At 34.0% G+C, this 13,370-nt stretch overlaps 1 protein-coding gene across 1 annotated transcript in view; it reads left to right on the top strand.

Moving 5' to 3' along the window:
• LOC143249709 (lachesin-like) overlaps positions 1-13,370 on the top strand; it is a 109,659-nt gene that overhangs the window by 32,766 nt on the left and 63,523 nt on the right. Inside the window, exon 2 of the mRNA XM_076500021.1 lies at positions 13,118-13,224. Coding sequence (XP_076356136.1) covers positions 13,118-13,224 — 107 coding nt within the window. The remainder of the gene's footprint in view (positions 1-13,117; positions 13,225-13,370) is intronic.

Raw genomic sequence — 13,370 nt, 5'->3', positions numbered from 1 at the left:
GTAAGAAACATATAATCATTTGGTCAATAAATCCATATGTTAAATGTATACGATATTATTGAAAACAGGAAAATTACTTCCACGAAGAAAGCTTCCCCAATTATAGTTGAATTGGTTTTCAGAAGTATACAATCACAGCTTAAGTTCTATATTCAACATTATATATTCATTATTTATGAGATAAAAGTTGTATGGTTTAGGAAAGCACGGTTATTACTTATTTAAAAACACACATGGTTATTGCAGAAGAAGTTAAGGTAAAATGTGATGTGGTTCTTTGGTTTTTTTTCCATAATTTCGATTTCACCTCAAGAGAAAATAAACTGGCAAGTACTATATACTTCTGGCTTTCTTAAGGCAATTTCTTCACAAAAAAAATATAACAAACTAATTTTTAGCGGTATTAAGTATCTTTTATCTATTACATTAGTGAACTGTGAAACATTTTCAGTATGTCCAATTTCAAATGGCTAAAATACCTACGAACCTATTCAAAACCAGTGTTTGAAAAGTAATTTAGTGCTAAGATATTTTTTAAAAGATGATACGCGTTTCATTGATTGTGTAATCTGGAATTAGTTGTTCTTTGATGAACTAGATATACTAGATTAATATGCATATCAGAATAGTTGGACTCTGAAAAAAAAGAAACGGACATAGACTGCTTACTTTTCGATGCATGCTGGTTTCGCGCTTATCCAGAGGCTTATTATGTTAAAACTATTTTAAACATGTGGCATTCACAGCCGATATAAAGCCTGTATGAAAGGGAATGTATCAGAAGTACATTTTTAATATTATTTGGCAAACTTTGGCTGTGTAATGTCATAGAAAAATGATAGCTTCTGGGAAGGTTACGTAACAATTCTTTTTGACATAAAGTATGTGTACACTCATGTCATGAGTCTATCTTCAGATCAGAGATTTAGAATTTCAAAGACGAACATATACTTTGAACTTAATGACACTATGAAACAAAAGAATATAAACCAACTTGGGAAAGAGAATCACCCGGAAAGAGACCCGTAACACCGCACTGGTAAGCAAGGTGTAGCTTATTGTAACATGAACATGAAAGTCTGTTGAAGTCCACGTGCTCCAAGCAACAACAGACAATACAATCAAGTACCGTTAGTGTATGACAAAAAAAGCCAGTCACGTGTACACAAGCTTTTTTTCAGAGACATATCTGTCATAGCTCTTTAACCATCACATACCTCAAGCAACTAATGAAATAATTGGACATACCTGCCCCGTCACTGGACGAAGCGCCCATTAGTTTCTGTGCGATTGGACTGTCGAAACTGATACTGGAGTGTTGTCAACAGGACACGATCGGACGTGACGACATGGATTATAATATTGTAGCAAGGCCCCCAAATCATTTTAATATAATATACCCAACCTCCGTTTGATTCCATGCAGATAAAAAAATGTTGTCCAAACTTAACACTTTTCTGTGAAAAAATACCTCCTTCAAATTAACCGTATAATTACCGATGGACTCAATCGATTTTTGAAAATATTTATGCACCATATTGTTTGTGGATCTACGACTACTACAAAAAAACAACAACAAGAAACAAACTACGAAAATTAGGAAAAATATTAACATTGTATTTAATTTATTTCATTGATTATTACTATGGTATCTTTTGTATTTGAACTCGAGTGTGAGTGATTTCATCCAGTTGCTTTGGTGAGTATTAAACTTAGTATTGTTACAGGGAGAAGAAAACAACAAAATATTCAATGTGAAGCAACATTTGGGGCTTAACTACTTTCCTACTAACAACTTATTTGAAAACGGTTTAATTAATTATCTATTTTAACGCATGAGCAATCCATTCGTTTATTCGTTTATGTCTTCGTTTAATTTCTCGAAAAGCCACTCGACGGATATAAGCACTAGCCGTGACTAATTTAGGTTACATGGAAAGCCAAATCCGCCCACATTAAATATCTGAGCTACTTCATTATTAATTAATAGTGGTATTGACCGTCACATTATAAAGCTCCTACAGCTGAAAGTGGAAAGATGATGGCAGGGCTCCTCGACCGACAGCTTAAGAGCCGAGGATCTGGACCATCAGGCCATGGCAGGGACCTAATCACTAGCCTTCTTTTAAATCGAAACATTAAGGTGACTCCAAAACAACTCAGTGTTCGTTTATAAATTCTAGACTTTTTTGGAGGAAACAGGAAATAGTATTTACATTGGTTTCCAACAATCTGGAGCAATAATAACCATAATAAGATTTTGCTTCCTAAACAAAATTTATCTGAAGGCTCAGTGGTTATCACAGTACTTTATGTAGATACGTGCTTAAAGACAAACAATAGATAAACAATCACTAACAATAATTTTATTTGCGAATTCAATATTCAAATGAAAATACTCGTTATATTAGCCTACAAAGCTGTACAGATTCTGAGAATGATTTTGTGTGTTAAGAATTATATTTCATTCTCATTTAGTAAGCCCAGTAACGTTAAAGGCGAAATAAATCTTTATCGGGATATATATATGTATATGTACACATATACAACATATATGTAAAACATAGGTCTGTTTCATAAAACTAAAAAAAGAAAATTTATAGTTTATGAAACAAATATCCGTGCAATCTGTTACAACATGAAGTTAAAGGAAAATCTAAACGACAATAATCAATCTTATTGACATGGAGGTCAAACAATATGGATGTTTAACTTTAGAAATTAGTTTGGTTCTGAAACGTTGAAATGGTTCAATCTGGTGTTTTCTAATAAAATACACAATAATTATTAAAAATAATCAAACATATGAGTTGTGCACATCTTGTATTTATTTTACGTTTATTCTAAGAAGGATTCGAAAACTGTTTGTACCTGAATAATGTTCAAAAACAAACAAAGAAAACAACGACAACACAATCTCGTAAACGAACAAACTGCGTTTTAATTTCATTTCAAGTTATTCATTCCTGTCAAATTCACGAAAAATATCGTTTTGGACGATATCCAGAAACCAACTGGGTTTAGTTCCACGTACTCTTTCTGTTTTCGAGAACCATGAATGTTTCTCTATTGATTCCTGAAGATCGAGTTTATATTTTGTGTCAGAAACAAAAGAAAGAGAAATTGACTTTTCACGCCATAGTAGGAGCTTGAGCTATAAAGCTAAAGAAAGTAAATAGGTGCTGGCTGTGGTAAGAAGATACGGATATTTTACGGGCAGCATGACCCACATGAAAAGGACAATGCACGATTACGACAGATATTTGCCAGATCAAAGAAATCTTTCTGTCAGAGAGTTTGTTTTATCTCGTTGTAATTCCTTGCTGCTAACTTGTTTCTTGGTAGTGTTACATTGAAATTCCTAAAACAAATATTACGGAATTTCACTTGAAATTTCTTATTAGGATGACTCTAAGTTTTTGAGACATTTTATAAAAGTTGCGATGTATAATTAAGTTAATTGGTAATTAATATTTTAATGTTTCGTACAGATTAGTTGCTGACTTTCGTTACTAATCTAACGTTAATATTAAGTGTTTGTAAATCATGAAAGAAATGAAAAGTGAAGGGTCCACGAACTGAATTATCCATTTAATTGTAATAAGAAGCTTTCATTGTTCAGTATCAATAAAAAAAGAATTATAATGCTCTTATCATTAGGAATATTTAAGTAGTTCATGTTTAAACTAGTAACCACATTCAGATGTTATTTAAAAAGTTTGTTTGTTTGTTTTTTGAAATTTCACACAAAGCTACTCGTGGGCTATCTGTGCTAACTGTCCCCAATTTAGCAGTGAAGGTTTGTTTGTTTTTTGGAATTTCTCGCAAAGCTACACGAGGGCTATCTTCGCTAGCCGTCCCTAATTTAGCAGTGTAAGACTAGAGGGAAGACAGCTAGTCATCACCACCCACCGCCAACTTTTGGGCTATTCTTTTACCAACGAATAGTGGGATTGACCGTCACATTATAACGCCCCCACGGCTGAAAGGGCGAGCATGTTTGGCGCGATGGGGATGCGAACCCGCGACCCTCGGATTACGAGTCGCACGCCTTAACACGCTTGGCCATGCCGGGCCTATTTAAAAAGTACCCCGGCTGTTTTCTTTTAAGGATATTTTTAGAGATAGGGTAAGGCGGTAACGAATATAAACAAGTTATAAAAAAATATAAGTCCCACAAAATTACTCCGTGTAGTATACATGGTTTATTGCAATCTATAAATAACCGTTACCAAATACTTTGACATTTTAGATTTATGACAAAAGTGGATAATTCACAACATTCCTGCTTTAAAGGTTTTTCGGGTAGGTTAAAGATCATGTTACTTATCTCTGTGTTTAATTATCTGCTCATGTACTTGATATGTAATTGCACGCTACATCTACGAATAAAAATTCCATATTTTTACAGCTTGTTGTTGTAAATCATGATTACTGGTTAAGTTGTCACCATTTTCTTGCTTCAACCGTGGGCTTTGGTGTTTGAATTTCCCACGTGTATGTGAGTAGACGGCAAAGATCGATTCTAGACGTCCTATTAGCAGAGGGTTCTAGGTCTATTTTTGTTAGAAAACTCTTACGTTGTACGAGAAACTGATTCGAGTTGGTATGGTCACGCCCGCTTGAAAAATGTCTATCGTTGGAGTTCTCTGTAAAATATTAGACAAGTGGAAACTGAACAGCGTGGAATGTTAAGTACCCCCTCTCTTGGATGAAAGAAGGGTGGTTCATGTCTGATATAAATAGAATTGTAAGTTATTTCGTCCTTACTGTGGCTGTTGTTCATAGCGTGCTTTGTGGCAGTATACCAACAGAGACTAACTTAACGCACTAGTGATGTAATAATCAACATAACATTTCAAACTGTTCATAGGTTACTTGGAAACTTCCCTGTTATGTAATGTACGCTCTTTGAAAGACAAATAAAATTAGATGTTTCGTCCCATGTGATAATCTTGATTTAAATAATACTGTTAAGCACGTATCCTATTAACAAGTGGGAATCCTCAATATCCGCTTCTCTTGAAATTAATTTACGCAAGATTAGAGTACATTACTATGAGACCTCGAGAGCGTCAGTAGAGTCGGTTTGTTCTTCTGAACTGTACTTGTGTATCAAACTGATCAACAGATGACGAAATAGAAACTGAAAGTTTAAACTTGAAATTTTAGGGACATTCTATGAACCGAGGCAACAAAAGCAAGTATGAAACTTTGTGAATGTGGAATAATCAACATCTCAAATCAGTAGTGTAAGAAACAACTTAGTCAGAAGTATCTGAACTGCCAGGTAAAGTACATAGGAAAGTCGGGCAACAGAAGCTTGTACTTTAAAGAATAAAGTTTTGTTATTTTACACCAACAACTATATTGATATAATAACAATTGGAACTCGTGGGGTAACTTTCAATATAGTGCTCCGGTGGGTTATTTCTTTCAGAAGATGTTTCCTTTTGTTTCTGTTTAAGCAATATACAACATGTTTATGCATGAGACTGACCTTTAGCAACCATCAATGTTTTCTTTCAAAATTTCACAACTTTAATATACAGAATAAACAGTAATAAATAACGACCAATGTTTCCTAGTAAGTTTCCACAACTTTAGTATACTGTATAAACAGTAATAAACAACCACCAATGTTTCCTAGTAAGTTTCCACAACTTTAGTATACTGTATAAACAGTAATAAACAACCACCAATGTTTCCTAGTAAGCTTCCACAACTTTATTATACTGTATAAACAGTAATAAACAACCACCAATGTTTCCTAGCAAGGTTCCACAACTTTAATAAACTCTATAAACAGCAATGCTTTGTAATCACAATTTCGGAACACACCCTAGTAACACGAAAGCAATAATAATTTTCTGTATTTGTTGTAGAAAGATCCCAAAGCTACAACACATTGTTACGACTTGAATTCACTGTGTGAAGGTATGAAACCAACCATAACGTACCTTCATGACCTTACAGAAAAGTTCCACAGATGCATTGGAGAGTACAAAAGGAACAATGAACTTTCATCAGGGCTTTCCTCATAAAACATCATATTAACTGGGTTTCTCTCTTATAATATAATGATAACTGTGTTTTCCTCAAATACTATATTAACTGCAACTTTCTAAACAAAGTAATATTTCAAAGTGTTGGGTTTGCACGGAAATATATCCATTGTGTGATGTGATACTGTATATTGAAATAATGTAGTTTAGAATCCCTTACCAGAGTTTCCTATTAAACTGATATAGGATAATTAGATAAATCCTACATACTGTTATCTATTACTGATTAACAATTGATAAATTATTGATAACATCTTTAGATAAAAACAAAACAGAGTTATTAAAAGAGAATGATCATCTCGAGGAAAAATCGAAGATTTTGCTTCTGTTTCTCTTCACGATTGTTACATTTTAACAGGCCCGGCATGGCCAAGTGTGTTAAGGCGTTCGACTCGTAATCCGAGTGTCGCGGGTTGGAATCCCGGTCGCACCAAACATGTTCGCCCTTTCAGCCGTGAGGGCAATTCCACTATTAAATGGTAAAAGAGTAGCCCAAGAGTTCGCAGTGGGTGGTGATCACTAGCTGCCTTCCCTGTAGTCTTACACTCTAAATTAGGGACGGCTAGCGCAGATAGCCCTTGAGTAGCTTTGTGCGAAATTCCAAAACGAAACAAATACATTTTAATAACAATAAAAGTACGTTAATTTAAATTGATCTACATAAAGCCGAATAAATACATGCAAAAACAGTATTTAGTAATATTTATACCAAGGCATAAGTCAAACATCTTTTACATGAAGAATATTTATATATAACTAAATTTTAAAACATTATAGTTTTCAAATAATGAGTTTTGTCGATAGATAGAAAATTAGTAGATACCAAATTCTAAAATAATTTTAGTCTCACTGCCTATTAATTAATACTTACTGCGTAAATTTAGGTACACGAAATGCATATCATTTACTTTCTAGTGACTTATCAGCATTTAATGAAGCTCTAAGATATGAAGGTGCACTTTCAAACTATAACAAGTTAAATCAATTACGTTTGCATCAGTCTTTTATTTAATTGGTTGTTGTTTTGTTGTTGTTGTTTTTGAATTTCGCACAAAGCTATTCGAGGGTTCTCTGTGCTAGCCGTACCTAATTTAGCAGTGTAAGACTAGAGAGAAGGCAGCTAGTCATCACTACCCACCGCCAACCCTTGGGCTTTTCTTTTACCAACGAATAGTGGGATTGACCGTCACATTAGAACGCCCCCACGGCTGAAAGGGTGAGCATGTTTGGCGCGACGGGGATGCGAACCCGCGACTCTCAGATGACGAGTCGCACGCCTCAACACGCTTGGCCATGCCGGGCCTATTTAATTGGGCTCAAGAGTTGGCGGTGGGTGGTGATCACTAGTTGCCTTTCCTCTAGTCTTACACAACTAAATTAGGGACGGCTGTCAGAGATAGCTCTCGTCTAGCTTTGTGCGAAATTAAAAAACAAAACAAAAAACAAATTTATTTAACTGGATTTTGAATTCCCAATTACTTTCAATGTAATTTGTTACCCCTAAATCACGTTAGTGAATCTCAAAGTTAGATTAATGTTATTTGAAAGCTATGTATAAATATAAGTAAATAGTAAATATTTTATAATAACATAGAACTTCAGCTATATAAGAACTAATCAGCGGGTGGTTGTTATTTCAATATTGTTATTCCCTAATATCGCTTTTAGGATGTATTCACTGAAAATCAGATATCTTTATCCCTGGCCCGGCATGGCCAGGTAGTTAAGGCACTGGACTCGTAATCTGAGGGTCGCGGATTCGAATCCCCATCACACCAAACATACTTGCCCTTTCAGCCGTGAGGGCATTATAATGTGACGGCCTATCCCGTTATTCTTTGGCAAAAGAGTAGCCCAAAACTGGGGGATGGGTGGTGAGGACTAGTTGCCTTCCTTGTAGTCTTACACTGTTAAATTAGGGACGGCTAACGCAATTAACCCTGGTGTAGCTTTACGCAGAATTCAAAACCAACCAAACAAATCCTTATCCCTCTAGTGATCCAAACTGAAGTTTCATCTCCGGTTCGTTTGTTTGTGAAAAAAAAAACACATACAAGAAAACTAGTATCGAATATCACCGACATCAATGAATAAGGAAGACGTGAAAACTGTAACACTTCTTTTGCCGGAACTGTGATAGATGTGCTTCGATTCAGCTGTTCGTCAGTACCCTTTTTTTGTTTGCAGAAATACATAAAAATGTGGTAATTCTTTACTCTACTGACTCACTAATAAGGTAATAGATGCAATTTTGTAACTCAACGTTTCTATTAACAGCTATCAGTTTGTAGTTTTATCATTTATCTAGGTAGACTTTTTCTTAAGCGCCATATGTGACATCTTAGGTTTAGACTGTCACCTAATCTAATGACGAATGAGAAATATGAAGCATGTAAGTTGTCTGCTGACTTTTAAAAATTAATTATTCCGTTTATATATTCTGTAATGATTTACAATGATGAAAATACTGTAAATATCAACTGCCTTCTATAATCAATATTCCACATGACGAGATAAACGTTTTAGAGGTTTTAAATCTATACTTGACTCTTTATAGTCAATTATCTCATAGAATAATTAAATTAATACACATACTTGACTCTTTAAAGTCAATTCTCTAATAGAATAATTAAATCAATACATATACTTGGCCCTTTAAGGTCAATTATCTCATAGAATAATTAAATTAATACACATACTTGACTCTTTAAAGTCAATTATCTCATAGAATAATTAAATTAATACATTTATTGATTGCTCTGACACTGTGCTCGTACTCTTATTGTCTTTGAAGTTTACTTCAATGGGTTTGTGTTTGTCTGTTCTATTTTATTACTAAGTGTTACTTATTACAATCTGAAATAGCTTGAAACAGAATGAAACAATATTATTAACTTTGAAGTTAATCAAATGAAAACGCGTATAAAATTTATGTTTGAAACCCACAGTTTTCTTTCCATTTTAATACAAATACATTTTAATATACAAACAATAATACAGTTATAATGGCTGTCACAAATAATGATTTATTTACAAATGTTTCACAGACTTAGAAACGATATTAAGTCTTTTTTTTTTTTATTCAGAGCTTCTGTGATAACTTATCGTGGGTTCACGGTGAGCGAATTAATTTCGAATTGATATATCATGATAGATACAATTCATTTAACCGCGAGTTAGCTAGCTCTTCGCTGATCACACGTGAGGTTTTCACAGCTGAGGTTATATAATGCCTACGTAAAAACACTAACGTTTGATATTAATCTGCTAAAGTTAAACAGTTTGCAATGTTCAAATTCCATAAACGTTCTTGGTCAAAATATCAAATGCCCGATTAATAAGTGTTAATCACAGTTATAGCTTCCGAGATTTATAGGATATCAACTCAATAATATACGCCGTCTCTTGGCGCGTCTCGTTTGTTACGTGTTGTAGGCGTGAAAGCTTATAGAAATTTCAGCCTACACAACAATACCGACGGTTCACTAGTATTTACATAGACAATGTATTGTTGATTATTACATTCGAGAATCTTATACAACCTTAGTGAATAGGCGAGAAACTCACAACACACATTGAGCGGTGTCAATTACAAAAATTTCTAAATACAACTATTTAACTAAAACAAACACAGATTTTAAAAGAGAGATATAATAATAATAAATCCGTTGCGCTATGAGACGAAAAATTGGCTGTGCATAAGCATCCAGGCCTGACTTCCTGCTTCACATTTTAGCTAGTACTTGGTATATCACTAAATTATATTCATCTGATACCCTATATTCTGGATATTGTGTCTTTCATTTCACAGTTTTCAAGTACAGCAAACTTACACTTTCCTTTTCTCAAAACTCATATTACTAGTATGCTACAGAAAACTCTAAGTCTTGTGTGGGTGTGTTTTATTCCTCTCACTAGCTTAAATCGCCAACACAGTGTGCATATTTAAGAAAACAAAATAAGTAAAACTGAAGGCATTTCATATTACATGAAATTTTTCCTCATGAAACCTATTAATATTAAAAGACTGAACTTCGACCTTTTTTGTAGATGGTACTCTCGATAGTTATTATTTATTTAAGCATAAGCCCCGCCAATGCTAGGCTTTATATTTCTTTAAAGTCTAATACATTTTATTTGAATTTATAGGGAAGGTAATTCAGTGTTGCCTAAAGCTTTTATAACTCCTAAAGGTAACACCTGTTAGTGTAAGTTTATTTAAAACATAAACTGGCATTTTGGGTGTAATTTACCATATTTTTTATTTGATTCCAAGATAACTCAATAAATGCTTTTGAATCTTTTGAAGGTTATTCAGATTATTCCTTCAAAATATCTATTCTACTTTATAACCTCTGGCCCGGCATGGCCAAACGTGTTAAGGCGTAATCTGAGGGTCGCGGGTTTGCATCCCAGTCGCGCCAAACATGCTCGCCCTTTCAGCCGTGGGGGCGTTATAATGTAACGGTCAGTCCCACTATTCGTTGGTAAAAGAATAGCCCAAGAGTTGGCGGTGGGTGGTGATGACTAGCTGCCTTCCCTCTAGTCTTACACTGCTAAATTAGAGACGGTTAGCATAGATTGCCCTCTAGTAGCTTTGTGCGAAATTTTAAACGAACAAACAAATTATAACCTCAATTTTTTTTTAAATCTGACTTAAAGTGGACTAACACTCTCGCCACTTGTAGAACTACAGTTTAAACATTGAAAGTCCACAAGGCGAGAATTACAAAAACAAACATCAACAGAAGTTAGCTTTGCCTCTTTGTAACTTTTACGTTTATAATAATTAGATCCTGAAGATTTTCTTATGGTGTCAAGTACTTACACAACTACGATTGATTGAGACTTGTTCCAATGCCATTATTTTGTATTATTTTGTAAAAACTTACTTGATTGGCGGAGCAGATGTGACGCCTGATCAGTGACGTATTTCTAACGGTTTTTGGCACGCGTGATCTCTGTAACGGTTTTGTACGGGATTATTTATAAAAAGCTTTAACTTTCCATTAAGAAAGAGCGAAGTAAAAATGTTTATTTCTTTAGAAGTTTGGTTTAGCTGAATGTTAGTGGTAACTTCAGACAGATATTTTTTATATCGACCTCGAAAGAGTTTTTGAACCTAGATATTAATCGATTTTGTTATAAGCTATTATTAATTTTTTGTTTACAACTATAAAGAGTTGGAATATTTAAGGTTTAGTCTTTACTTTTGTAACTTCTGTAAGTCTAGTGTTTCGACATTGGAACAGTAAACTTTTACAACTCTCTATCTCGAGCGAATTTCGACTTTGAAATTATAACCTGAAACTGAATTTCCACATGCTACACTTAAAGTAATTGCTTTGAATTGTAGAGACAGTGGCTCTACCTAGAAAGGGTGATTTTTTGAATTGTATACTTTTTAAATTATTGTATACAAGTTATTACCTGACAGTTGTAATTTTCTTACTTTGACGTATTATACACTGCGGTAACAAGGGATTGTAACAAACTGAATATTGTATGTCTTATATTACAACAAATAATATACATGATACGTTAGTGTAATACTATATCAGTTTAGTTATACATCTCATTTACTATATTACAACGATAAAATCAGGGGTTCGATTCTCCTCGGTGGACTCAGCAGATAGCCCGATGTGGCTTTGCTATAATAAAACACACACACATTTACTATCAAACACGTATTATGAATCACACGTATACACGTTGCTTGGATTCCTACATAAATAATATTAACCTATACCGAAACAACATAAAGTATGCTAACATTTATGACACACTAAAAACCGCAACAGTCAGTTAACTTGTATTTATACAAATTATTTTATTCGGGTGATCCAAGCGATGTTGATAAATATTTTATAGTCTAAAAATACACTCGTATTAAACATTACCTTTGTTCCAGCTAGTTACTTAAAAGGTATGACCACTAAATAATTACTTAAAACAAACAAAATATAGTTTATTTGTTGTTGTTTTTATAATTCGCGCGAAGTTTCACGAAGGCTATCCGCCGTCCCTAATTTAGTAGTGTAAGACTAGAGCTAGACAGCTAGCCATCACGACCCACCGTGAACTCTTGGACTTCTTTTTACCATGGAACAGTGAGATTAACTGTCACATTATAAAGCCCCCAAGGCTGAAAGGGATTCAAACCCGCGACCCTCAGATTACGAGTCGAGTGCCAAACCATTTTGTTATGCCGAGTGTAACAAAATATAGAAAAACTGTTATTTTCAAAAAAAAAAAAATCTCAGCAGAATCAGATATATGTTCTGTTTTATAAAACGTGTATGAGTTATTTTCTTTTAGCAAAGCCATATCTAGCCATCTGCTGTGTTTACCGTGAGGAATCGAACCCCTGATTTTAGCAATGTAAATCCGCAGACTTAGTGTTATCTCAGTGACTTGACAAATATTTAACACATAATTTTAAGCTAGAATTGTGAACTGTTGATGCAGGTTTTAATTCTATGAATTTATCAGTGAAAACAAAGAATATATAATAATTTGTCAGCCACACAATACCTACCATAGTCAAGTGATACCAATACCAGAGTTCATCAGACCGCCTGGAGTAAAACAAACATAGTAAATATCGAAACGTTATTTATGTTATTAGTTTTTCTTAAATAAAAAATATCTTGGTGTGAACTAGATCAGGAAAGTGTATTCTACTTATTATTAATTTTCTTTAAGCCACTAGAATAAGGATACAGACGAATAATCTCCCAATTATTCATTCGAATTAACTTCTGAATCATTCAAAAGAAAAAAAAATCGTCTCTTGTTCTCCACTTAGTTTAAGAATCCCCTAAAAGTTTGTTGTAATTGGTTTTGCCAGAGGACGCTGTCAGTAACACTTGTTGTTTTAAATGTTTAGAATTGCTTTACATGTATAATCGATATGTCGGCATCTTATCGTTTTCTAATTTTTTTTGTCATGTTTATTTATCTAGTCACTCATCGTTTAAGTGTTTACAACTCTACAACCTATAAGTCGTACGAATAACTAGAACCTAAACTTTGTTTCACTTTTGCAGGTAAAGAGCAAGAGCCAGAGTTTTCTAAAGCAGTTCCAAATGTCACTGTATCTGTTGGTCGTGATGCAAAACTACCGTGTGTCGTGGATAATTTGGGATCTTACGGGGTAAGCTTTCATGTCACAATTAGTACATCAAGATATGTTACGAATACAGTTAAATCCATAACGGCTAAGAAACTAATTGCAGTGACCTTTTCATCATCTGCGTAGCTAACAAGCGACAAATAATTGTTTAATTAATTAACTCCATA

This window comes from Tachypleus tridentatus, chromosome 4 (genome assembly GCF_004210375.1).
Source record: "Tachypleus tridentatus isolate NWPU-2018 chromosome 4, ASM421037v1, whole genome shotgun sequence".
NCBI lineage: Eukaryota > Metazoa > Arthropoda > Merostomata > Xiphosura > Limulidae > Tachypleus > Tachypleus tridentatus.
Note: the sequence above shows the minus strand (reverse complement) of the source record. Positions and strands in the feature narration are given on the sequence as shown.